General features: G+C 42.4%; 3 protein-coding genes and 1 pseudogene across 20 annotated transcripts in view; 2 read left to right on the top strand and 2 right to left on the bottom strand.

Annotated features, from left to right (window-relative positions):
- EIF2S2 (eukaryotic translation initiation factor 2 subunit beta) overlaps window positions 1-25,498 on the top strand; it is a 511,882-nt gene that overhangs the window by 164,248 nt on the left and 322,136 nt on the right. The window contains exon 1 of one of the 11 annotated variants that reach the window (XM_050807250.1): window positions 2,125-2,134. The exons of 9 other annotated variants lie outside the window; for them this stretch is intronic. The gene's annotated coding sequence lies outside the window, so the exon portion shown is untranslated. Of the gene's footprint in view, window positions 1-2,124; window positions 2,135-21,003; window positions 21,014-25,498 lie in introns of those variants that run through there. One more of the 11 variants, XM_050807243.1, reaches the window with a different exon arrangement.
- Window positions 1-25,498, bottom strand: part of MAP1LC3A (microtubule associated protein 1 light chain 3 alpha) — a 306,452-nt gene that overhangs the window by 149,926 nt on the left and 131,028 nt on the right. The gene's annotated exons all lie outside the window — the stretch shown is intronic.
- ITCH (itchy E3 ubiquitin protein ligase) overlaps window positions 1-25,498 on the bottom strand; it is a 136,904-nt gene that overhangs the window by 96,677 nt on the left and 14,729 nt on the right. For 3 of the 5 annotated variants that reach the window (XM_050807044.1, XM_050807045.1, XM_050807042.1), the window contains exon 3: window positions 9,202-9,292. The exons of 1 other annotated variant lie outside the window; for it this stretch is intronic. In XM_050807044.1, coding sequence (XP_050663001.1) covers window positions 9,202-9,271 — 70 coding nt within the window. In that variant the 5' untranslated portion in view covers window positions 9,272-9,292. Of the gene's footprint in view, window positions 1-9,201; window positions 9,293-9,758; window positions 9,935-25,498 lie in introns of all 5 variants that reach the window. One more of the 5 variants, XM_050807043.1, reaches the window with a different exon arrangement.
- Window positions 209-767, top strand: LOC126964300 (cell division control protein 42 homolog; annotated as a pseudogene).

Consider the following 25,498-nt stretch of genomic DNA (forward strand, 5'->3'; position numbering starts at 1 on the left):
AATTAAAATCAAGATGACATCTCTTTCTTAATTTGGAATAAAGAGAATATAAGAAATTCTAGCAAGTACCAAAGTTTCCTTATTTTGCCCAATGCTAGCATGCAACAAACATCAAATAAAAAACACAGATGAGCCAATGCCCTGGTGGAGAAGCTGAGGTCAACATCAGATTTAAAATATTTAAAGTGGATACCAAACTATTTCAACAATGCAGACAATTAAGTGTGTTGTTGTAGATGATGGTGCTGTTGGTAAAACAACACAACAAACAAATTTCCATCGGAATATACACCAACTATTCTTGACAACTATGCAGTAACCGTTATGACTGGTGGAGAACCATACACTCTTGGACTTTTTGATACTGCAGAGCAAGAGGATTATGAGGGATTATGACGCTGAGTTACCCACAAACAGATGTATTTCTAGTCTATTTTTCAGTGGTCTCTCCATCTTCATTTGAAAATGTGAAAGAAAAGCGGGTGCCCAAGATAACTCACCACTGTCCAAAGACTCCTCTGTTGCTTGTTGGGACCCAAATTGATCTCAAAGATGACCCCTCTACTATTGAGAAACTTGCCAAGAACAAACAGAAGCCTATCACTCCAGAGACTGCTGAAAAGCTGGCCCATGACCTGAAGGCTGTCAAGTATGTGGAGTGTTCTGCACTCACACAGAAAGGCCTAAAGAACGTGTCTGATGAAGCAACATTGACTGCCCTGGAACCTCCAGAACCAAAGAAGAGTCGCAGATGTCTGCTGCTGTGAACATCTCTCCAGAACACTTTCTGCACAGCTGGTGTCGGCATCATACTAAAAGCAATGTTTAAGTCAAACTAAAGATTAAAAATTAAAATTAGTTGTTGCCATAATGGCAAATGCCCTGCACCTACCCACATGTGCTCACGTGAGACAAGGCCCATAGTTATGGCCCCCTCGCATCCCCCCAGTACTAGTTAATTTTGAGTAATTGTATATTGTCAGAAAAGTGATTAGTACTAGTTTTGGTTTTGTTGTTTCAAGATATATGTATGTATTTTAAAAGCAAGGCATGCTTGTGGATGACTCTGTAACAGACTAATTGGAATTGTTGAAGCTGCTCCCTGGTTCCACTCTGGGACATCTTAGCGGTTTCTTTCTTCCCCCCTTCTCTTTTTTAGGGCGGAGTGTGGTGAGGTTTGTTTTTAAGTCTTTTTTTTTTAATTTTTTTTAATTCATTAACCAGTGGACGTCACCTTAAGGTGACGAGGACCGACTGATTCCACAGTCCACTTCCTAGATCTAGTTGAGAAAACATGTTCCCCATCTGGGGCTCTTAGGAAGGAATATAGTAAATGCCTCATTTAATAACATACTCCTTTTTGAAAGTTGCCTTTTTACTCCACCCTTGAGTATATCCAGTATTTGATGAAATTCGTGAAAGTAGGTGGAGGCTGTCTTACCCCTCCTCTTTTCTAGGAGACACTATATGTAACTGCGACTTTCAAGGATGTTTGTTTGCCACTTACTGAATTTTTTTGAAAGTTAATTTCTTAACTTCTTTCACTGATAAATGAAGAAAAGCACTGTACCGCTGAAATACACCAAATGGGTTGACCTTGTAATTTTAAAAAATTTTTCCCAGTCAAAAAAAAAAAAAAAAAAAGACACAGATGAGTTAAGTATAATAGCTGAGGTTATATATAGGCATAATTAAATGAGAAACAGATAAATAAAGACAGGTAAGGACATAAGAAAACAGACTTACATCCAAGGTAAAGACCCCGGCTAAATGATAAGAAGAAACGAAGAGCTGATTTAAGAAATCCAAGATCAGCCTGGGCGACACAATGATAACATGTCTTTATAAAAAATTTAAAAATTGGCTAGGACAATGGCTCATGCCTGTAATTCCAGAACTCTGGGAGGCCAAGGTGGGCGAATTACTTGAGGCCAGGAGTTCGAGACCAGCCTGGCTGAGCCAGGCACAGTGGTGCATGCCTGTAATCCCAGCTACTGGGGAGGCTAAGGCACGAGAATCACTTGAACCTGGGAGACGGAGGTTGCAGTGAGCCAAGATCAAGTCACTGCACTCCAGCCTGGGCGACAGAGCAAGACTCTGTTTTAGTAAATAAATAAAAAGGTAGGTAAGGGGGTGGGCATGGTAGGCAGAGATTACAGTCAACTGAAATAGCACCACTGCACTCCAGCCTGGGTGACAGAACGAGACTCTGTCTCAAAAAAAAAAAAAAAGAAATTTTTTTGTCTTTCTCTCTAACTTTCTAAAACACAAATCTAACCACTCTTTGTTACAAACACTGATTACTTCCCATCTCCATCTCCCTTAGCAATAAATTTTTTTTTTAAGGCACACCTAAAAGACACAGCCATTCCCATTCTCAGGGCTCTCCCTATTACAGGGGTTTGCATGGGTATTAGGGCAAGTTTTGTGTATTCTCTTCTTTCACGTGTCTTGCTCATGCTGTCTCCTCAAAGAGTCCTTTTCTACTTTTCCGCATTTAAACAGCAGCAATCCTAGGTCAGGCAGAGTGGCTCAGGCCTATAATTCCAACACTTATGGAAGGCTGGGAGCATCACTTGAGGCCAGGAGTTCAAGACCATACTGGGCAACATAGCAAGACCCTGTTGCTACAAAAGAATTTTTTTGGCCAGGCGGGGTGGCTCACACCTGTAATTCCAGCACTTTGGGAGGCTGAGGTGGGCGGAGCACGAGGTCAAGAGATCGAGACCATCCTGGCCAACATGGTAAAATTCCGTCTCTACTAAAAATACAAAAATTGGCTGGGTTTGACAGCTCGTGCCTGTAATCTCAGCTACACAGGAGGCTGACGCAGGAGAATCACTTGAACCAGGGAGTCAGAGGTTGCAGTGAGCCAAGATAGCACCACTGCACTCCAGCCTGGCAACACAGCGAGACTCCATCTTAAAAAAAAAAAAAAAAAAAACAGAATTTTTTTAAATTAGTCAAGTCTGGTGGGTGGTACACACCTGTAGTCCTAGCCACTACAGAGGATAAGGTGAGAGGATGCTTCAGCCCAGGAGGTTGAGGCTGCAGTGAGCTGTGATTGTGCCACTATACTCCATCCTGGGTAACAGAGTGACACCCTCATTTAAAAAACAAACAAACAAACAAACGGAGTATCGCTCTGTCACCCAGGCTGGAGTGTAGCGGCACGATCTCGGCTCACCTGCAACCTCTGCCTCCCAGGTTCAAGCAATTCTCCTGCCTCAGCCTCCTGAGTAGCTGGGATTATAGGCACATGCGACCACACCTGACTAATTTTTGTATTTTTTAGTAGAAACATGGTTTCGCCACGTTGGCCAGGCTGTCCTGAACTCCTGACCTCAGGTGATCCGCCTGCCTCAGCCTCCCAAAGTGCTGGGATTACAGGTGTGAGCCACCGTGCCTGGCCAACCCTGTCTCTTAAAATAAATAGCAGCAATCCTTCAAACACCACCTTCTTTCCCAGTGACTCTAGTCAAATATTGATCTCTTTTTCCTGACCAGTTATCCCTTCTTGCCATTAAAATACATGTTGACATTTGTTTATTTATTTTTATTTTACTTATTTCTTTTGAGACAGAATTTCGCTCTTGTTGCCCCGGCTGGAGTGCAATGGCGCGATCTCGGCTCACCGCAATCTCCATCTCCTTGGTTCAAGCAATTCTCCTGCCTCAGCCTCCCGAGTAGCTGGAATTACGGGTATGTGGCACCATGCCCGGCTAATTTTGCATCTTTACTAGAGACGGGGTTTCTCCATGTTGCTCAGGCTGGTCTCAAACTCCCAACCTCAGGTGATCCGCCCGCCTCAGCCTCCCAAAGTGCTGGGATTACAGGCGAGAGCCACTGCGCCCGGCCTGAGATTTATTTTTTATACTTGCATATTTATTCCTTCCTTGATTCTAGAAACGCATTGAGGCAGGTTACAATAAAACAAATACTATAACTAACCCATTAAGAGATTAAAACCCACGATGTCATTAAGGAGATTTGTGCAAAATACTTAGTTCTAAGCGTTCTAGCATCAAAACTAAAGAAGTAACTCAATGAATTATGAAGGGCATGGCCGGGCGCGGTGGCTCAAGCCTGTAATCCCAGCACTTTGGGAGGCCGAGACGGGCGGATCACAAGGTCAGGAGATCGAGACCATCCTGGCTAACACGGCGAAACCCCGTCTCTACTAAAAACACAAAAAATTAGCCGGGCGAGGTGGCGGCGCCTGTGGTCCCAGCTACTCGGGAGGCTGAGGCAGGAGAATGGCGTAAACCCGGGAGGCGGAGCTTGCAGTGAGCTGAGATCCGGCCACTGCACTCCAGCCTGGGCGACAGAGCGAGACTCCGTCTCAAAAAAAAAAAAAAAAAAAAAAAAAAATTATGAAGGGCATTTGATTCTATTAAACTTGGCACTTCTGTCTTTTATGCTGTCTGTTTCATATCTAATATGTTTGCTGAACTATTACTCATTATTCATGGTGTGTTTGTTTTTTGCCCTATACTCGAGCACACTCAGAATATTTAGAACCAATTAGCAAGCAATGAGTAAAAAAAAGACAAAGAAAAAGAAAAAAAAATTTATTAAAAAAAGAGTATTGAAGGCCAGGCACGGTGGCTCATGCCTGTAATCCCAGCACTTTGGGAGGCAGAGTCTGGTGGATCACCTGAGGTCAGGAGTACAAGACCAGCCTGACCAACATGGTGAAAACCCGTTTTTACTAAAAATACAAAAATTAGTCAGACATGGCAGCAGGTGCCTGTAATCCCAGCTATCCGGGAGGCTGAGGCAGGAGAATTGCTTGAATGTGGGAGGCAGAGGTTGCAGTGAGCTGAGATCATGCCATTGCACTCCAGCCTGGACAATAAAATGTCTCAAAATAAATAAATAAAAGAATATTTTAGACCCAAGATTTTAAAAATCTGAGATGGGGCTGGGTGAGGTGGCTCACACCTGTAATACCAGCACTTTGGGAGGCTAAGGTGGGTGGATCACCTGAGCCCAGGAGTTTGAGACCAGCCTGGGCAACAGGGCGAAACGCCATCTCTATAAAAAATACAAAAATTAGCCGGGTGTGGTGGCGCACGCCTGTAGTTCCAGCTACTCAGAAGGCTGAGGTGGGAGGATCACCTGAGTCTGGGAGATCAAGGTTGCAGTGAGCCATGATCACGCTACTGCACGCCAGCCTGGACAACAGGGTGAGACCCCGTCTCAAAAAGAAAAAAATCTGAAATGTCTATGGATTACGACTTTTTGAGGTGCAATTAGCGTTCATCATCACAGTAAAAAAAAATTCAATAATGATGATAGCAAAGAAGACATTTATGCAAAGAAAAAACTATTAATCATTGTCTCTGAGAATAATTTACTATTTTTTAAAATCAGTAAAAAATAAAATGTCTATTATTTATGTAATCTGAAAAAGTACAGAATGTTTTAAAAGACTGTTCTAGTAAAAACTTTCAACTTTAAGCTGCCAAAAAGAAGTCATAAGAATTCTGGTATGATATAAGTCAGCTACTCAAGCTAGATTGAGGATGGGGACGGAGGGGAAATTGGAATCTGGCCTTAACTAAGAAATAGTAATATCTTTCTTTAAGAAATAGATACTGCTAAGGAAAGAGACCAGTTAGTGAAAAAATTCTACGACGTGGTTACCTTAACACAGTATTACTTTTATATTCAATCGCCTTTAGGTTTTGAGGAAAACAATAATGATATGGTCTGTGACCTATTCATAATCCAGAAGAAGCTATAAGCCAGGCATAGTTGAAACTAAAATACAGAGGATGATAATTGTTCTATAATCAATAAATGCTATCAAATTAAAGACAGACTGAGGTTTTCACTGTGTGACAGAAATACATATATGTCTGAGGAAAATCCAGTGACTCATTCTAGCTAGTACAAATGGTTCACATATAAAGACTTACAGGCCAGGTGGGGTGGCTCACGCCTGTAATCTCTGCACTTTGGGAGGCCGAGGTGGGTGGATCATGAGGTCAGGAGTTCAAGATCAGCCTGGCCAAGGTGGTGAAACCTCGTCTCTATTAAAAATGCAAAAATTAGCCAGGCGTGGTGGCGGGTGCCTGTAACCCCAGCTACTTGGGAGGCTGAGACAGAGAACTGCTTGAACCCTGGGAGGCAGAGGTTGCAGTGAGCCAAGACTGTGCCACTGCACTCCAGCCTGGGCGACAGAGCAAGACTCTGTCTCCAAAAAAAATAAAAAATAAAAAACCTACAAAGAGACCATATATAGACAGAGGGTGAAGGGTCTTAGCTCATACTAAAGAAATTCTATACCATAGTCTAAGAAAAGTACCCAAGGTTTTTGAGCAGGAATGAAACATATTGGATGGCATATTAAGAACATTAATCTGAAAGTAGCACATGAAATGATTAGAGGAAGAAATAAAGACAGATATTAATTAACAATAGCAACAGAGGTATTAATTTACAATAGCAAACAAATGATGTGAACAGACATTTCTCCAAAAAAGATACAAAAATGACCAACAAGCACATGAAAAGACAATACCATTAGCCATCAGAGGAGTACAAGCCAAAACCACAATGGGGAGCTGGGTAGGGTGGTGCATGCCTGTAGTCCCAGCTACCCAGAAGGCTGAGGTGGCAGGATCACTTCAGCCCAGAAGTTAGAGATTGCAGTGAGCCATGACTGCACCACTACACTCCAGCCTGGGTGACAGAGCAGACTGTCATCTGGTCTCAAAAAAAAACAAAAAATCAAAATTAAATAGACAAAACATACACACACACACACACACACACACACACACACACACACAGAGTAAAGTACTACTTCACACCCACTAGAATGGCTATCATAAAAAAAGATAATCACTGGCAAGAATGTAGAGAAATTGGAATCCTCATATATTGCTGGTGGGAATGCAAAACGGTGCAGCTGCTTTGAAAAATAATTTGGGCCCGCGAGGTGGCTCACGCCTGTAATCCCAACACATTGGGAGGCCAAGGAGGGTGGATCACCTGAGGTCAGGAGTTCGAGACCAGCCCGGCCAACATGGTGAAACCCCCATCTCTACTAAAAATACAAAATTAGCTGCGCGTGGCTGTGCATGTCTGTGGTTCCAGCTACTCAGAAGGCTGAGGCACAAGACTCACCTGAACCCAGGAGGCGGAGGTTGCAGTGAGCCGAGATCACGCCACTGCACTCCAACCTGGGCAAAAGAGCAAAACTCTGTCTCAAAAAGAAAAAAAAAAGAAAATAATAATAATAATTCGGAATTCCTCAAAATGCTAATAAACATGGATTCCATATAACCTAGGAATTTCACTCTTAGGTATATACCCAAGAAAACTGAAAACATACATTCTCACAAAAACTTGTTCACAAATGTTTATAGCATTTTTCATAATATCCAAAAAGTAGAAACAACCCAAACATCCCTCAACTGAAGAATGGATTTTTAAAATTTGGTATACTCATACAATAAAATATTATTTAGCAAAAAAAGGAATTAAGTAATGCTACATGCTACAACAAGGATGAACCTTGAAAACAGTCTGCTCAAAGAAGACACAAAAGGCCACACATTGTACAATTCCATTTATATGCAAGATCCAGAATAGGGAAATCTAGAGACAGAAAGATCAGGAGTTGCCTGGGTTTGTGGGTGGATGGGTTAAATGGAGAGTGACTGCTAATGAGTACAGGGCTTCTTTCTGGAAGGACAAAAATATATATATATATATTTTTGAGACGGAGTCTCGCTCTGTCGTCCAGGCTGGAGTGCAGTGGCCGGATCTCAGCTCACTGCAAGCTCTGCTTCCTGGGTTTATGCCATTCTCCTGCCTCAGCCTCCCAAGTAGCTGGGACTACAGGCGCCTGCCAGCTCGCCCGGCTAGTTTTTTGGTTTTTTTTTTGTATTTTTTAGTAGAGACGGGGTTTCACCAGGTTAGCCAGGATGGTCTCGATCTCCTGACCTCGTGATCCGCCCGTCTCAGCCTCCCAAAGTGCTGGGATTACAGGCTTGAGCCACCGCACCCGGCCAAAAATATTTTAAAGTTGATTGTGGTGATGGTTGCACAACTCTGTGAATGTACTTTTGGGGTTCAGAAACTGATATCCCAAAATATGGTGCTTTGACTTGTTGAACTAAAGGAGTCTCTCAAGATCTCTCTGACCCCTGCAGCTCCCCTCCCTCAATCTTCTTTCTCTCAAAGTACAGCATGAAGTTGTTTTCTGAAGTTCTCTTATCTGCCTAAGTCCAGATCCACCAAAGAAGGAAACAATTACAATTACCTTTGTTCCTTCCTTGAGTTTTCAATAACTAAACTTATATAGCAGGAATATAAAGACTGAAGTCTTTTTTTTTTTTTGAGATGGAATCTCGCTCTGTCGCCCAGGCTGGAGTGCAATGGCATGATCTCGGCTCACTGCAACCTCTGCCTCCTAGGTTCAAGCGATTCTCCTGTCTCAGCCTCCCAAGTGGCTGGGATTACAGGTATGCACCACCACGTGCAGCTAATTTTTTTTATGTTTAACAGAGACGGGGTTTCACCATGTTGGCCAGGCTGGTCTCAAACTCCTGACCTCAGGTGATCCGCCCACCTGGATCTCCCAAAGTACTGGGATTACAGGCGTGTAATCCCAATAAATGGGTAACCTGTAGGGGATATGAATTATATCTCAATAAAGCTGTTAATACAATACAAAACAAACAAAATAAGCAACTACCCAGGTGCCCATGTTCAAGGAAAAAAAACTGTAAAATATCCAAGAATATTCTACAATAAAAATTACTATCTGTATGTCTTCATTCATTCATTCAGCAAATATTAATTGAGCACCTGACATGTAACAGCCATTAAATATTTTGTTCTCTTAAGATTTTTTTTTTTTGAGACAGTCTCACCCTATCACCCAGGCTGGGGTGCAGTGGCGCAATCTCGGTTCATTGCAACCTCCACTTCCCAAGGTCAAGCGATTCTCATGCCTCAGCCTCCAAAGTAGCTGGGACAGCAGGCGTGCACCACTACGCCCAACTAATTTTGTATTCTCCATGTTGGCCTGGCTGATGTCAAACTCCTGGCCTCAAGCGACCCGCCCACCTCAGCCTCCCAAAGTGCTGGGATTACAGTCATGGGCCACCATGCCCGGCCCTCTCAGGATTATTTTTTAATCACATGGGGAAAAATAAAGCTGCCGATGTTTCTAAAACTTACCAGTGATCTGAAGCTGTGATTTCATGGTGAGGCTACCCATTGAACCAAGTTGTGATCCACTGTCAGACATACCACCAATAGGTTGGAAAACCTGAACATGGCAAAGGAGGCAGTGTAAACATCAAAAATTCCCATTAAAAACGTACGTAAATAGTGCTAACCTGGCTATTACTGAAGACAGTGTAACAAAGGCCTTTACATTGCTAAACACAATTTTCAATTCTAGTCTTTATCCTACCTAACTTATTGGCAAAATCTGACAATGCTTGTTAGTACTACAGGGGCCAAGACAAGACTTCCCCTTTGCGCCCAGTGAAGGTTCACTGAAAATCATCTGACAAAAGGCAGGCAGATAAATTTGAGAAAAGGCATACATAACTATTAGCATGCATGAGTCGGGGTGGGGTGGATCACAAAATGATCACCCCATCAAGCAATGGGGTACAGATGATTATAACCTGGAGGATATTACCTATCCAGATAGCTTTAAATATCATCTATATAACATGTCCCAAGCAACTTTATTTACTTATTTATTTTTTGGGAAAAACTCTCACTCTGTCACCCAAGCTGGGGTGTTCTGGAGCGCCTCCCGGGCTGGGGGGTCCTTCTGCTTCAGCCTCCTGAGTTGCTGGGACCACTGGTGCACACCACCACTCCCGACCCAGGAGGTAAGTCCGCAGTGAGCTGTGATCACACCACTGTACTCCAGCCTGGGTAACAGAGGAAGACCCTACCTCAAAAAAGAAGAAATAAGATACAATAAAAAATAAAATTAAACTAAATATACTTGGCACTTACTGTTTGCCAGGTACTTTTGTAAGAAGTACACAAATACAATAAGGCAAACAAAATGCCTTGAAACTGTAAACGCTGTCTTGAGTTTTTATGCAAATTTAGGTTTCCGTTTAAAAATTTAAATATAAAACAATTATGATGGCTTCTCATTTCTGCAAAAATGAAATGGAACAATAATTAATTCCTACTGAGATGAACCCTATAAAATCCAACCTACCTCATTCTGTGCTTACATACAAAAATGCTCGAAGCTAAAATTTGGTCTCAACCATAGGGACTAGCTCATTTTCTTGGCATAATACATATATTTTTTCCTTTATCTTGTTTATTTAAATTGCACTATTTCAAATGAGATGTTTTATAAACAAAATCTGCTAAAAGAACCCTTTTATTTTAAAAATGAAAGGTAAACAGCATAAAGTCATTAGTAGTCATCCATAATATATTAAGAAATGAGATGTAACCTAAAAGCCTTTTAACACCATATTGCACAAGATATTATTCTGATTCAAATGGCTTGTTATGAGAAGGGTCCTCAAAGACATTATAACACATTATGTACACGTATTACTCCCTCCTCAATATCCAAAAGCCTGTTTGCCATAGAACGACAATATCAAAAAAAGTAAATTAAGGGGCAGTGAGAAAAGTCCAATATCTAGGTGCTGATATTCTGCATGATAAAGGTACTCATCTCCATCAACAGTCACTCATCTCCACTAACTATTTATTGCAAGAAAATGCCCTTTCTAATAGTACAGTATAAACTATTCTAAATATAAATTAACATTAATTACAAAGTCGCAAAAAATTTTAGATCTCTACAAAAATGAAGTATATTTTAAAAACTAAAATTAACTTCATGTAGAAAAGATTAATGAAAGCATAGCCTGCAAATATTTTTAAGAACAATGACTCTCCAGATAATTACAGAGAATCATTATATAGAATTGTGAGGTGCTCTGCCAAAAACATGCTAGTAATTTCAATAATTTATGTACATATACATACTAGTTTTACATAACTAAAATTCACCAAGCATTTTAAATTCTTGAAAAGAATAAAAATTGCTATTTGCATAATATCAAAAAATTAGAAGCAACCTATATTATCAATTGGCATATGTTAAATAAATCACATATTCATACCACAGAACAGATTACTATGCAGGTATCAAAATAAGTAACTTATTAATGACTGAAATTGAAAGATCCCAAGAACATCTTTAAAGTTGCAGAATAGCATACATGAGTTGGGGTGGGGTGGATCACAAAATGATCACCCCATCAGTATGTACAGTATGATATTATTTTTGCAAACTAAAACACTATATACTCCTATGAGTACAAATACTTATAAATAAACACAGAAAAAGTATACATTCCATTGAGGAGGAGGGCACCTGTGTACTCAAGTAGGTGGTCACAGGGAACTGCAGTTTTGTATGTATTGTTTGAAGTTCTAGAAGTGAAACATGTATCATTGTTGACTTGTACAATTTTAAAAACAGCATAAAACAGAGTAGAAAAAACAGATAACCTATACTTCAAGTCCCATCCTCTCCCCTGAGAGCCAAACTCTTAGGTCTCACTATCACTTACAACTGCATACATGGTTAAAATGATTAAATCTAAGCTGGGCGCGGTGGCTCACTCCTGTAATCCCAGCACTCTGGGAGGCCAAGGCGGGTGGATCACCTGAGGTCAAGAGTTCAACACCAGCCTGGCCAACATGTTGAAACCCCATCTCTAGTAAAAATACAAAAAATTAGGCCAGGCGCGGTGGCTCAAGCCTGTAATCCCAGCACTTTGGGAGGCCGAGACGGGCGGATCACGAGGTCAAGAGATCGAGACCATCCTGGCTAACACGGTGAAACCCCGTCTCTACTAAAAAATACAAAAAACTAGCCGGGCGAGGTGGCGGGCGCCTGTAGTCCCAGCTACTCGGGAGGCTGAGGCAGGAGAATGGTCTAAACCCGGGAGGCGGAGCTTGCAGTGAGCTGAGATCCGGCCACTGCACCCCAGCCTGGGCGACAGAGCAAGACTCTGTCTCAAAAAAAAAAAAAAAAAAAAAAAAAAAAAAATTAGCTGGGCCTGGTGGTGGATGCTTGTAATTCCAGCTACTCGGAATTCTGAGGCAGGAGAATCGCTTCAACCCGGGAGGTAGTAAGCCAAGATTGCGCCATTGCACTCCAGTCTGGGCAACAAGAACAAAACTCCATCTCAAGAAAGAAAAAAAAAAGATTGAATCTAGGCCGGGCACAGAGGCTTACGCCTGTAATCCTAGCACTTCGGGAGGCTGAGGTAGGTGGATCACCTGAGGTCAGGAGTTTGAGACCAGCCTGGCCAACATAGTGAAACCTCGTCTCTACTAAAAATACAAACATTAGCCAGGTACGGTGGCACACGCTTGTAATCCCAGCTACTTGGGAGGCTGAGGCGGGAGGATCATTGAACCTGGAAGGCTGAGACTGCAGTGAACCAACATCGTGCCACTGCACTCCAGCCTGGGTGACAGAGCTAGACTTTGTCTCAAAAAAAAAAAAAAGAAAAAAGAAAAAAATTATTCTTGTCAATTCTGTACCATGTATTACAGGAGACATTATAGCATAGTAATTACGTATGCAAACAGTGAAGTTAGACAGATCTAGATAAACATTCCGGAACTGTTACCCTGTGAACTTGAGCAAATTACTGAATTTCTCTGAGCCATGCTTTCTTCATCCATAAATGTAGATAATTTATAATTTATAGTTTCATTGTAAAGACTGAGAGAGTATCTGTAGAATTAAAGACAGTTGTAGGAAAACTGCCTGCTGCATGGCAAGAGTGATGCCATCTTGAAGTGAAACTATCATGCTGACCAATTTTTTTTTTTTTTTTTTTGGAGACAGAGTCTCACTCTGTCGCCCTGGCTGGAGTGCAGTGGCACGGTCTTGGCTCACTGCAACCTCCACTTCCCAGGTTCAAGTGACTCTCCTGCCTTAGCCTCCCGAGTAGCTGGAACTACAGGCACCTGCCACCACACCTGGCTAATTTTTGTATTTTTAGTAGAGATGGGGTTTCACCATGTTGGCCAGGCTGGTCTCAAACTCCTGACCTCAAATGATCTAACCACCTAGGCCTCCCAAAGTGCTGGGATTACAGGCGTGAGCCACTGTACCTGGCCCTGACCAATGTTTGTTTCCTGCATACCAAGGTGTTCTTCAGCAAGGACTTTTAACCAATGCCTGTAACATAGATAACCCCTTATAAAGATGCTTATCTAACCTCCCCAGTGGTCAGAGTTTCAGTAAGAAAGTCTGAAATGGCCGGGCGCGGTGGCTCAAGCCTGTAATCCCAGCACTTTGGGAGGCCGAGGCAGGCGGATCACGAGGTCAGGAGATCGAGACCATCCTGGCTAACCCAGTGAAACCCCGTCTCTACTAAAAAATGCAAAAAAACTAGCCGGGCGTGGTCGCGGGTGCCTGTAGTCCCAGCTGCTCGGGAGGCTGAGGCAGGAGAATGGCATGAACCCGGGAGGCGGAGCTTGCAGTGAGCTGAGATCCGGCCACTGCACTCCAGCCTGGGCGACAGAGCGAGACTCTGTCTCAAAAAAAAAAAAAAGTCTGAAACATGACCACCTGCACATTACCCTAAAGGCTAGCTAAATAATGGACACCTTCTAGTAGTTGTAGGGATCTACTATCTCATGGCCAACCAAGACATCACTTCTGTTCCTAAGTTTCTATTGAATATGTTTTTCTAAGAAACTGGATTTCTTAGTCTCTTTCCCATTTTCTTGCTGTTAATCGTTTTCACCCTCAAGTGTTTCTCTTCTGTAGCATCTAGTCTGCAGTTCCATTTCCCACAAAGTCAAAATTAATGACTAAAATCTTCATATTCTTACTGCATTGTTACTCACATAGAGGGAATGTCATCAATTTTTATAATTCTAATTACAGTTGGTTCTTGCCCAACAACTGGTTTGAACTGCACAGATCCACTTATATGCAGCCTTTTTTCAACCACACACAGATTGAGGCCAGGAGCAGTGGCTCACGCCCATAATCCCAACACTTTGGAAGGCTGAGCAGGAAGGGTCACTTGAGCCCAGAAGGTTGAAACCAGTGTGGGCAACATAGTGAGACTTCATTTCTATTTAATTAAAAAATGTTAAAAAATAATAAAAAATAAAAATAAAAAACACCGACTGAAAATACAGTACTCATGGGATGTGAAACCCACGTATATGGAAAGGACTTTTCACATATGCAGGTTCCACAGGGCGTACTTCAGAGCATGCACTGATGTGGTTATATGTGGTGGTCCCAGAAGCAATCCCCACACATACCAAGGGATGATTGTATTTACATTATGGGTCTCTCTCAGATTTTCATTTTAAGTTCTAGGACAGCAAAAGTGCTCTTATCTTTATCTCTTGTTTTCTGTTATAAGGGGACTAAAGTGAAACTTGATGCATTATGTTTTCATTTGTTGCTTTTGTGTTATCTTCATAGATCTAAGAACAAAAAATATTCTTTGTAACTTCACATTCATAATTAGAGACTCTTTTGAATAGGCTATTAGTGCTCTCATTTAGGGGAGAAACGTCAGACAGTGGTAGGTTTTTTGGATTGTAATAGACACTTTTAAGCCTTTATATGTCTCGGTAAGAAAGATGTCCTAAATTCAAGTCCTTTTGAGGAGTTAGAGAAAACTTTGCCCTAAGTATCGTAACTTTTTTGTGTTTGTTTATTGGTTGGACAGATATGTGAGAGCAAAATCCTGTCTCTACAAAAAATAAAAATAAATTAGCTGGATGTGGTGGCATGCGCCTGTTGTCCCAGTTAACTGGGAGGCTGAGGCACAAAGATTGCCAGAGACCAGCAGGTAGAGGCTGCAGTGAGCTGTGATCAGGCCACTGCAATCCATCTTGGGTGACAAAGCAAGATCTCATCTCAAAAAAAAAAAAAAGAAAAGAAAGCAAGCAAGATTTAAAAACAAACAAGCAAAAAACCAAACTAAAAGCCTTCAGAAGACCAGCCTGGGCAATACAGTGAGACCCCCATCTCTACAAAAAATTTAAAAATTAGCCAGGTGCAGTGGTGCATGCCTCTAGTCCCAGCTACATGGGAGACCAAACTGGGAGTACCACTTGAACTCAGAAAGTTGAGGCAGCAGTGAACCATGACTGTACCTCTGCATTCCAGCCTGGGCAACACAGTGAGACTTTGTCTCAAAAAAAAGAAAAAAAAAAAAGTCTTCACAAGTACAGTGGTATGCAATCTATAGCTTTACTTAGCACTGTAAACCATTGTGACTAGAACCAATGAAGATACAGTTTGAATCTAAATCATAGCTGGGTGCTGAGGCTCATACCTATAATCCCAGCACTTTGGGAGGCTGAGGTGGGCGGATCACAAGGTCAAGCGATCAAGACCATCCTGGCCAACATGGTGAAACCCTATCTCTACTAAAAATACAAAAATCATCCAGGCATGGTGGCAGGCAGCTGTAATCCCAGCTACTCAGGAGGCTGAGGCAGGAGAACCACTTGAACCCGGGAGGTGGAGGTTACAGTGAGCTGAGATCATGCCACTGCACTCCAGTCTGGGTGACAGAGCGAGACTCCATCTCAAAAAAAAAAAAAAAATCTAATAATATTTTAAAACTCTATTACCTATTAGTCTGTCAGTTACAAAGAAACTCAAAACAGGGTCTTGCTCTGTTGCCTATGCTAGAGTGCAGTAGTGTGATCAAGCTCACTGCAGCCTCAACCACCTGGGCTGAAACAATCCTCCTGCCTCAGCCTCCTGAGTAAATGAGACTAACAGCCACATACCACAGGCTCATCTAATTTTTTATTGGGAGATAGAGACAGGGTCTCACCATGTTGCCCAGGCTAGTCTCGAACTCCTGGGCTCAAGTAAGCGATCCTCCTGCCTTGGCCTCCCAAAGTGGTGGGATTACAAGGATAAGCCACTGTGCCCAGCTGGGTCAATTCTTAGCACTTTATAATCTTTTTTTTTTTTGAGACAGAGATTCACTCTGTCGCCCAGGCTGGAGTGCAGTGGCGCAATCTCCCCTCACTGCAACCTCCGCTTCCTGGGTTCAAGCAATTCTCCTGCCTCAGCCTCCCTAGTAGCTGGGATTACAGGCGTGCACGACATCCAGCTAATTTTTTTTGTATCTTTAGTAGAGATGGGGTTTTGCCATGTTGACCAGGCTGTCTCAAATGCCTGACCTCAGGTGATCTGCCTGCCTTAGCCTCCCAAAGTGCTGAGATTACAGGCGTGAGCCACCACGTCTGGCCTATAAATCATTTATTTTGAGTAATGTTTACTGCTACACTAAAAAAATGTGACAGACAGAATGCCCAATGTAGAAAGAAGGTGCTAAAACACAGCCAGAGGTAAAATTAACCTTAACATCTTCCTGAAAAGGCAGTGGAAACAAAAATGTGGAAAGGGATAGACATACTTCAGAAGATTATTTCAGCAATATCTTGTCTCTTAACCAACAAACATTTATAGCCTTATTTTAAATATGTATCTTATTAATAGAGAAATTATTAAACAGGATATTATGAAATCTGCTTGGTTTATTTTCAGAAATAACACATTCAACATAATCAGCTATTTTTATAGGCCACATCTATTGTGACTTAGAAAACCTTTAAGTAATTTAATATAGCCCTATATTTTCTTAAAAGAATCCAACAAAATGACATTTCAGAAGACACGAAAAAACCAATAAGGAGAAAAACTGCTTGTGGCAGAAAGTCCAGAGTTCAAAGAGCTAAAGTTTATAGTGGTATTCAGAGAACTAAAACCTAATGAAGTCAAACTCTCAAATAATCTTACTATAAAATACATAAGCATGTGTGGTAAGTTAGAAATACATACTGAGTAGTATGTCCCCCTTGGACAGGGCCACTCTGCCATGTTCTCAAACCACTACTCAAGTGAAAAACTAGATCCCATTATTTAGGGGCACAGTAGCAAAGACTAGCTAGAAAGAACACAGGTACATTTTTAGATCCCATTCTCCACTAATAAACACAAAGGAGCTTAGCCAGGTGTGGTGGCAGGCGCCTGTAATCCCAGCTACTTGGAGGCAGAGACTGTCATGAGCCGAGATCGCACCACTGCACTTCAGCCTGAGCGAGAGATCAAGACTCTGTCTCAAAAAAAAAAAAAAAAAAAAAAAAAAAGGAGCTGACTTTGGTGTATGGGCTACTGAAGGTATTGGCAGAAGGAATAAAAGTTTATTTAGGTTGGAGCAGAGGGTAAATACCCATTTCCATAATTTAATTTCTCAGCAAAGCTAGTGGGAATAAACCCAAAATCCCTCATGATAGGGAAAGTGGTTGCTTTCCTATTTACTAGAGAAAATTGACTTAACAATTGACTTAACAAGGAGGTAGAATATGAACCATTATCCACACCTAACAGTGACACTTTGGTTCTGAACATCACACAATGATCTCAGAACACTAAAAGCTCCTTTCCCATTTTCCAACCAAATATATCAATATGGATTCTAAAGCATATGCAAAAAAGGACAATTACATTATTCAAAGAGAAAAAGAGGAAGCTACAACTTTTAAGGTTCAACAGTATAAACACAGAGTTTAAGGAAATTGGCACCAGGATCTAACTTTTGGCATTCATTTGCTGGTTTGAACTCTGTATCTAATACTCCAGAAGGTGATTTCTTCCCCTTTCTAACAAACAGCTTTCTGACAAACATTTCAAAATTAACTATTATTACAAGTTGTTTCTAGCTTTGACTATTGCTAGAGTTTAAAGCATTTGCCACAATAAATATAAATATTGTTGTACTACTATAAGTTTTGTTCTCTTGCAAACAATGCTTGTGTGAAATTACACACCTAATTAAATATAATGTTGAATTTCCTGGCTCTAAGGAATCCTTGTTTCTGGCCAGAGGTGGTGATTCATGCCTGTAATTCCAGCACTTTGCAAGGCCGAGGTGAGCGGATCACCTAAGGTCAGGAGCTCAAGACCAGCCTGGCCAACATGGTGACACCGTCTCTACTTAAAAAAAAAAAAAAAAAAAATTAGCTGGGCGTAGTGGCAAGTGCCTACTGTAGTCCCAGCTCCTCGGTAGGCTGAGGCAGGAGAATGGCTTGAATCTGAGAGGCAGAGGTTACAGTGAGCTGAGATCACGTCACTGTACACCAGCCTGAGCGACAGAGTGAGACTCAGTCTTAAAAAAAAAAAAAAAAATTGTTTCTGACTATCTCTTAATATCCATACATTCTCAAAATATAAGACCCTAACAGCTGGGCACGGCGGCTCATGCCTGTAATCCCAACACTTTGGGAGGCCGAGGCGGGCGGATCACGAGGTCAGGAGATCGAGACCAACCTGGCTAACACAGTGAAACTCCGTCTTTGCTAAAAATACAAAAAAAAAATTAGCCAGGCGTGGTAGTGGGCGCCTGTAGTCCCAGCTACTTGGGAGGCTGAGGCAGGAGAATCACTTGAACCCAGGAGGCAGAGCTTGCAGTGAGCTGAGATCCCACCACTGCACTCCAGTCTAGGCGACAGAGTGAGACTCCGTCTCAAAAAAAAAAAAAAAAGACCCTAATAGCCACCATGCCTCATCCTTCCAGCAAACTTTCCTCAGATCATTTATAAACATTATTTAAGAATTACAGGCGGCTGGGCACGGTGGCTCATGCTTGTAATCCCAGCACCTTGGGAAGCTGAGGCAGGTGGATCACAAGGTCAGGAGTTCAAGACCAGCCCGGCCGAGATGGTCAAACCCCATCTCTACTAAAAATACAAAAATGAGCCGGACATGGTGGCGCATGCCTGTAATCCCAGCTACTCAGGAGGCTGAGGCAGAGAACTGCTTGAACCCGGGAGACGGAGGTTGCAGTGAGACAAGATCGCGCCACTGCACTCTAGCCTGGGCGACAGAGTTAGACTCCGCCTCAAAAAAAAAGAAAAAGAATTACAGGCCTTGGCTGGTCCAACTGTACTGGTTTTTACAACTAACTGATCACAACAAGTTACAGATTTCTTTGTTCCTTCTCCACTCGCACTGCTTCACTTCACTTAAAAAAAAAGGTCAGACGCAGTGGCTCACGCCTGTAATCCAAGCACTTTGGGAGGCTGAGGCAGGCAGATCCCCTGAGGTCAGGAGTTTGAGAGCAGTCTGACCAACATGAAGAAATCCCGTCTCTACTATAAATACAAAATTAGCCGGGTGCAGTGGTGCATGTCTGTAATCCCAGATACTCAGGAGGCTGAGACAGGAGAAATCACTTGAACCCAGGAGGTGGAGGCTGCAATGAGCTGAGATTGTGCCACTGCACTGCAGTCCAGGCAACAAGAGTGAAAACTCCGTCTCAAAAAAAAAAAAAAAAAAAAGAATTACAGACCAGTCCTGGTGGCTCATGCCTGTAATCCCAGCACTTTGGGAGGCTGAGGTGAGAGGATCGCTTGAGTCTAGGAGTTCTGAGACCAACCTGGCCAACACAGTAAAACCCCATTTCTATTTTATATACATATAAAATAGCCGGGCACGGTGGCTCATCCCTGTAATCCCAGCACTTTGGGAGGCTGAGGCAGGTGGATCACCGGAGGTCGGGAGTTCAAGACCAGCCTGACCAACATGGAGAAACCCCGTCTCTACTGATAATACCAAATTAGCTGGGAGTGGTGACACAGACCTGTAATCCCAGCTATTAGGGAGACTGAGGCAGAATTACTTGAACCTGGGGTGGCAGAGTTTGCAGTATGCTGAGATCACGCCACTGCACTCTAGCCTGGGTGACAAGGCGAGACTCCATCTCAAGAAAAGAAAAAAGAATTATCAAGTAAACTGGAAGTCAATACTGGGTTACTGAGTAATATGCATACGCACTTCATCAACAAAATTCATGCATTTTCCTTAAAAGGAGCCAAAAAAGCATTGTTATTCAGATTGTGTCAAAAACCTAGAATAAAATGACACAAATAAGAGCTTATACCCAAGAGCCCTCAATACTAGGAAGGGGAGAGGAATCAAATTACCACCTACCTATTAGGAAACAAACAGGATTATGAAAGCAAAGTCTATTCTACATTCCAATTTGAGTCTGTAGATTTTCACCTTAGTATTCTATCCCAAGATTAGCCCCTCCGATTAAATTCAAAAGGAAACAGAGTAAAAATATTATTCCAAAGAAGGCAGAATACCACATACATCTTATTTGTTCTCACAGGTAAACAAATGGAAGTCTAAGAAAGTTTATTGATTGCTCAGTAAGGCAAAGATTTTTGTAGATATGACACCAAATGTATAATTCATTAAAGAAAACAACTGAGAAATTGAGTGTATTCAGTTTTTCTTTTTTTTTTTGAGAGACAGGAATTTGCTCTGTTGACAGGGCTAAGGTATAGTGGTGGGATCACGGCTCACTACACCCTGGAACTCCTGGGCTCAAGGGATCCTACTGCCTCATTCAATAGCTGGGACTACATACAGGAACACACACCGGGCACGGTGGCTCACGTCTGTAATCTCAGCACTTTGGGAGGCCAAGGCGGGCAGATCACAAGGCCAGGAGTTTGAAACCAGTCTGGCCAACATGGCGAAACCCCGTCTCTACTAAAAATATAAAAAATTAGCCGGGCATGGTGGCGTGCGCCTGTAATCCCAGCTACCCAGGAGGATGAGGCAGGAAAATCACTTGAACTCAGGAGGCGGAGGCTGCAGTGAGCAGAGATCGCGCCATTGCACTCCAGCCTGGGCTACAAAGCAAGACTCCATCTCAAAAAAAAAAAAAAAAATTCACCGCGCATGGTGGCACGCACCTGTAGTCCCAGCAGGAGAATCACTTGATCCTGGGAGGCGGAGGTTGCAGTAAGCTGAGATTGTGCCACCACACTCCAGCCTGGGCAACAGAACAAGACTCCATCTCAAAAAACAAAACAAAACAAAAACACAGGCACACACCACCACATCCAGATAGTTGTTTTTTTGTTTCGTTTTGTTTTGTTTTTGTAGATATGGGGGTCTCACGTTGTTGGCCAGGCTGGTCTCCAACTCCTGGGCTCAAGTGATCCTCTCACCTCAGCCTCCCAAACTGCTGGGATTACAGGCGCACGCCACCATGCCCCAACTTAAGTATGTCTTCTAAAGAGTTGAAGTTCCAGACAGGCGCAGTGGCTCACACTGGTAATCCCAGCACTTCGGGAGGCCAAGGCGGGTAGATTACTCGAGACCAGGAGTTCAAGACCAGCCTGGCTGACATGGTGAAACTCCGTCTCTATTAAAAATACAAAAATTACCCAGGTGCAGTGACACAGACCTGTAATCCCAGCTACTCGGGAGGCTGAGGCAGGAGAATCTCCTGCACCCAGGAGGTGGAGATTACAGTGAGTCATGATCGTGCCACTGCACTCCAGCCTGGGTGACAGAGTGAGACTCTGCCTCAAAAATAAATTTAAAAAGAGTCAAAGTTTCTAATTTTGATTGCACTCAACTTCCTGGGAAAGGCATGGTGGCTCACACCTGTGATCACAGCACCTTAGGAGGCTAAGGCAGGAAAATCACCTGAGCCCAGGATTTCGACCAGCCTGGGCAACAATGTAAGACCCCATCTCTATTTTTGAAAAAAAAGACATCATTAAAAAAATGGAAAGACAAGCAATAGGTTAGGAGACAAAATCTGCAAAACATGTATCTGATAAAGGAGTTGTATCCAGAATTTAAATAAACTCTTACAACTAAGACAAACAACCCAAGCAAAGTGGATTTCCTAAGGCCAGAACAGAAGATGTGGCCCAAAACTAGTATCTCTAGCATAGTTCAATGTTAATTTCATGATTTAAAATCATAGTTCACAGCAAAAAAGATAACATTTAACTGCAGAACAAATGAAAACAAAAAATATGTCATTGCTGTATAGTCCTTCAAAAACTTACTAAAATATATACAATGAAATATTATTCAGCATTAAAAAGGAATAAAATTCTGACACATGGTACAACATGAAATCTGAAGACATTATGCTAAGTGAAATACACCAGACACAAAAGGACAAATATTGGCCAGGCCCAGTGGCTCATGCCTGTAATTCCAGCGGAGGCAGACGGATCACAAGGTCAAGAAATGGAGACCATCCTGGTCAACATCGTGAAACCCTGTCTCTATTAAAAATACAAAAATTAGCTGGGCGTGGTGGCGCACGCCTGTAGTTCCAGCTACTCAGGAGACTGAGGCAGGAGAATCGCTTGAACCTGGGAGGCAGAGGTTGCAGTGAGCTGATATCCAGCCACTGCACTCCAGCCTGGGCCACACAGCGAGACTCTGCCTCAAAAAAAAAAAAAAAAAAAAAAGGGGGGCTGGGCGCAGTGGCTGACACCTGTAAACCCAGCACTTTGGGAGGCCGAGAGGGGTGGATCACGAGGCCAGGAGATCAAGATCATCCTGGCTGACACAGTAAAATCCTGTCTCTACTAAAAATACAAAAAGAAATTAGCCGGGCATGGTGGCAGGTGCCTGTAGTCCCAGCTACTCGGGAGGCTGAGGCAGGAGAATGGCATGAATCCGGGAGGCGGAGCTTGCAGTGAGCGGAGATCGCGCCACTGCACTCCAGCCTGGGCGACACAGCAAGACTCCATCTCGGAAAAAAAAAAAAAAAGGACAAATATTGTATGACTCCACTTTTACCATGAGGTGCCTAGAATAGTTGAATTCACAGAGACAGAAAACAGAGTAGTAGTTACCAGGGCAGGGAGGAGGTGAAATGGAGAATTATTGTTTTATAGGTACAAGTTTCAGTTCCGGATGATGAAAAAGTTAGAGACTGATAGTGGTAATGGTGGCATAACAAGGTAAATGTACTTAATGTCACTGAACTGAAGACTTAACAATACTTAAATGGTAAATTGTATGTAATGCATATTTTACCACAATAAAAAAAAAAACTAAGATAGATATTTTCCTAATTTTCTTTGTCCCTTAGAGATGAAAACGTCAATTTCTATATACAATCAACTAGCCAGGCAGAATGAACACGCTTCATTCTCCATTCCCTTCCAAAACCTCAGAAAAGATGAAATAAAGGAATAAAAATTATAAACCCCCAAGGGCAAAAACAAAGGGAGAGAAGATGATAGCAGAGAGATGCAAGCAACATTCTGGATAATGAAAAGCAGCAGCAGCAGGGTTCTGCACATTTCAATATATACAGAATATAGTTTTTTTTTTTTAGACGGAGTCTTGCTCTGTTGCCCAGGCTGGAGTGCAGTGGCCGGATCTCAGCTCACTGCAAGCTCCGCCTCCCGGGTTCACGCCATTCTCCTGCCTCAGCCTCCCGAGTAGCTGGGACTACAGGCGCCCGCCACCTCGCCCAGCTAGTTTTCTGTATTTTTTAGTAGAGACGGGGTTTCACCGTGTTAGCCAGGATGGTCTCGATCTCCTGACCTCGTGATCCACCCGTCTCGGCCTCCCAAAGTGCTGGGATTACAGGCTTGAGCCACCGCGCCCGGCCAGAATATAGTTTTTAATTAAGACCTATAGTAAATATCTTTCCTCCAAAAAACTTAACAGAAAAAAATAATCTGTGTGTTTGCTTCAGCAACACATATACTAAAAAATTAGAACACAGAGGTTAGCATATCCTCTAAGCAAGGATAAGGTGAAAATTCACCAAGTGTTCCATATTTTTAGATAAATAAATAATCCAGAATCTTCTTTTGACTACTGACTTTCCACAGAAGCAAATGCAGTTAATCTCTCTCACACGTTATTTTCCTTCCCATTTCCAAAACAGAGCTATAATTAAATGAACCACCTAAAAATCCCTTTTAATTGCAGAACAAATGAATTCCAAAAACTAGGTTAGACCATCCTTCAAAAATAAAAGCAAAATGCCTTTTTCATTAAATGAAATTTAGATTTAGCTCATCTGACCTACTGCTGCATCTCTATGACAGAGGCAATTTTCTGTACTTTTTTAAAGGCCCAGTTCAGTATTTTTATTCATCCGTGAGAAAAACTTTGCTGTATCTCAAATATTCTTTTTTTTTACATATCTTTTTTTTTTTGAGGCGGAGTTTCTCTCATCATCCAGGCTGGAGTACAATGGCATGATCTCCGCTCGCTGCAGCCTCTGCCTCCTGGGTTCAGCAATTCTCCAGCCTCAGCCCCCCGAGTATCTGGGATTACAGGCGTGCCACCACCACACCCGGCTAATTTTTTTGGTATTGTTAGTACAGACGGGGTTTCACCATGTTGGCCAGGCTGCTCTCGAACTCCTGACCTCAGATGATCCTCCCGCCTTGGCCTCCCAAAGTGCTGGGATTACAGGCGTGAGCCACCGCACCCAGCCTACATCTCTTTTTAATACATATCTCAGATATTCTTAATACTCAGACTATACCTAACACACTATTCACCTTACTTGCGAAAAGTCTTTAAAATAATGACATTTTGTATTTGGCCAAGAATAAGGAATAACTTCCCAGGTATGTAAAAAACAAAAAATAAAAAAGTTTCATAAGTATAAACAGAACAAAATCTAAATCTTATTTTAAAAATAACATCCTAAAAATAATTTTCTCAGGTTACGTAGAACAAACATATTCCACCTTTCTACAACATTTATTGGTTTCTTCAAACATTCTGAATCATAATTTTTTTTTTTTTTTTTTTTTTGAGACAGGGTCTCACTCTGTTGCCTAGGCTGGAGTACTGTGGTACAATCACAGGTCAATCACTGCAGCCTTGACCTCCCGGGACCAGGTAATCCTTCCACCTCAGCCTCCTGGGTAGCTGGGACTACAGGCACACATGCCACCATGCCCAGCTAATTTTTTGTGTTTTTCGTTGAGACAGGGTTTCTCCATGTTGCCCAGGCTGGTCTCAAATACCTGGGCTCAAGGGATATGCCTGCCTTGAACTCTCAAAGTGCTGGCATTACAGGCGTGAGCCACCACGCCCAGCCATATCAGTTACATCAAGTTGCTGTAGCAAAATTCTACCTCTTTCTAAGAGCAAGCCATTTGTCATTGTTTCCAAACCTTGGTAAATATGAAAATTCAATGTATAAACTAAGGTCTAATGAAATATACCAGAGGTTAACCGAGATCACCAAAAACCCCAAACAAGAAATGTGATGAGCAATTGCGCTACTTTGGTGGTTTTTCTTTTTGAGACAGTGTCTCGCTCTGTCGCCCAGGCTGGAGTGCAGCAGCTCGATCTCGGCTCACTGCAACCTCTGACTCCCGGTTTCCAGCAATACTCATGCCTCAGCCTCCCAAGTAGCTAGGACTACAGGAATGCGCCACCATGCCCGGCTAATATTTTATATTTTTAGTAGGCACAAGGTTTCACCATGTTGGCCAAGATGGTCTCAAACTCCAGCCTCAAGTGATCCACCCACCTCAGCCTCCCAAAGTGCTGGGATTACAGGTGTGAGCCACCATGCCTGACCTGGCTTTTCCTTCTATTCTACTTGTGAAAGCTGGGAAATCATGAGAATATGTACGTAAT

The sequence above is a fragment of the Macaca thibetana genome, chromosome 10, assembly GCF_024542745.1.
Source record: "Macaca thibetana thibetana isolate TM-01 chromosome 10, ASM2454274v1, whole genome shotgun sequence".
Lineage (NCBI taxonomy): Eukaryota > Metazoa > Chordata > Mammalia > Primates > Cercopithecidae > Macaca > Macaca thibetana.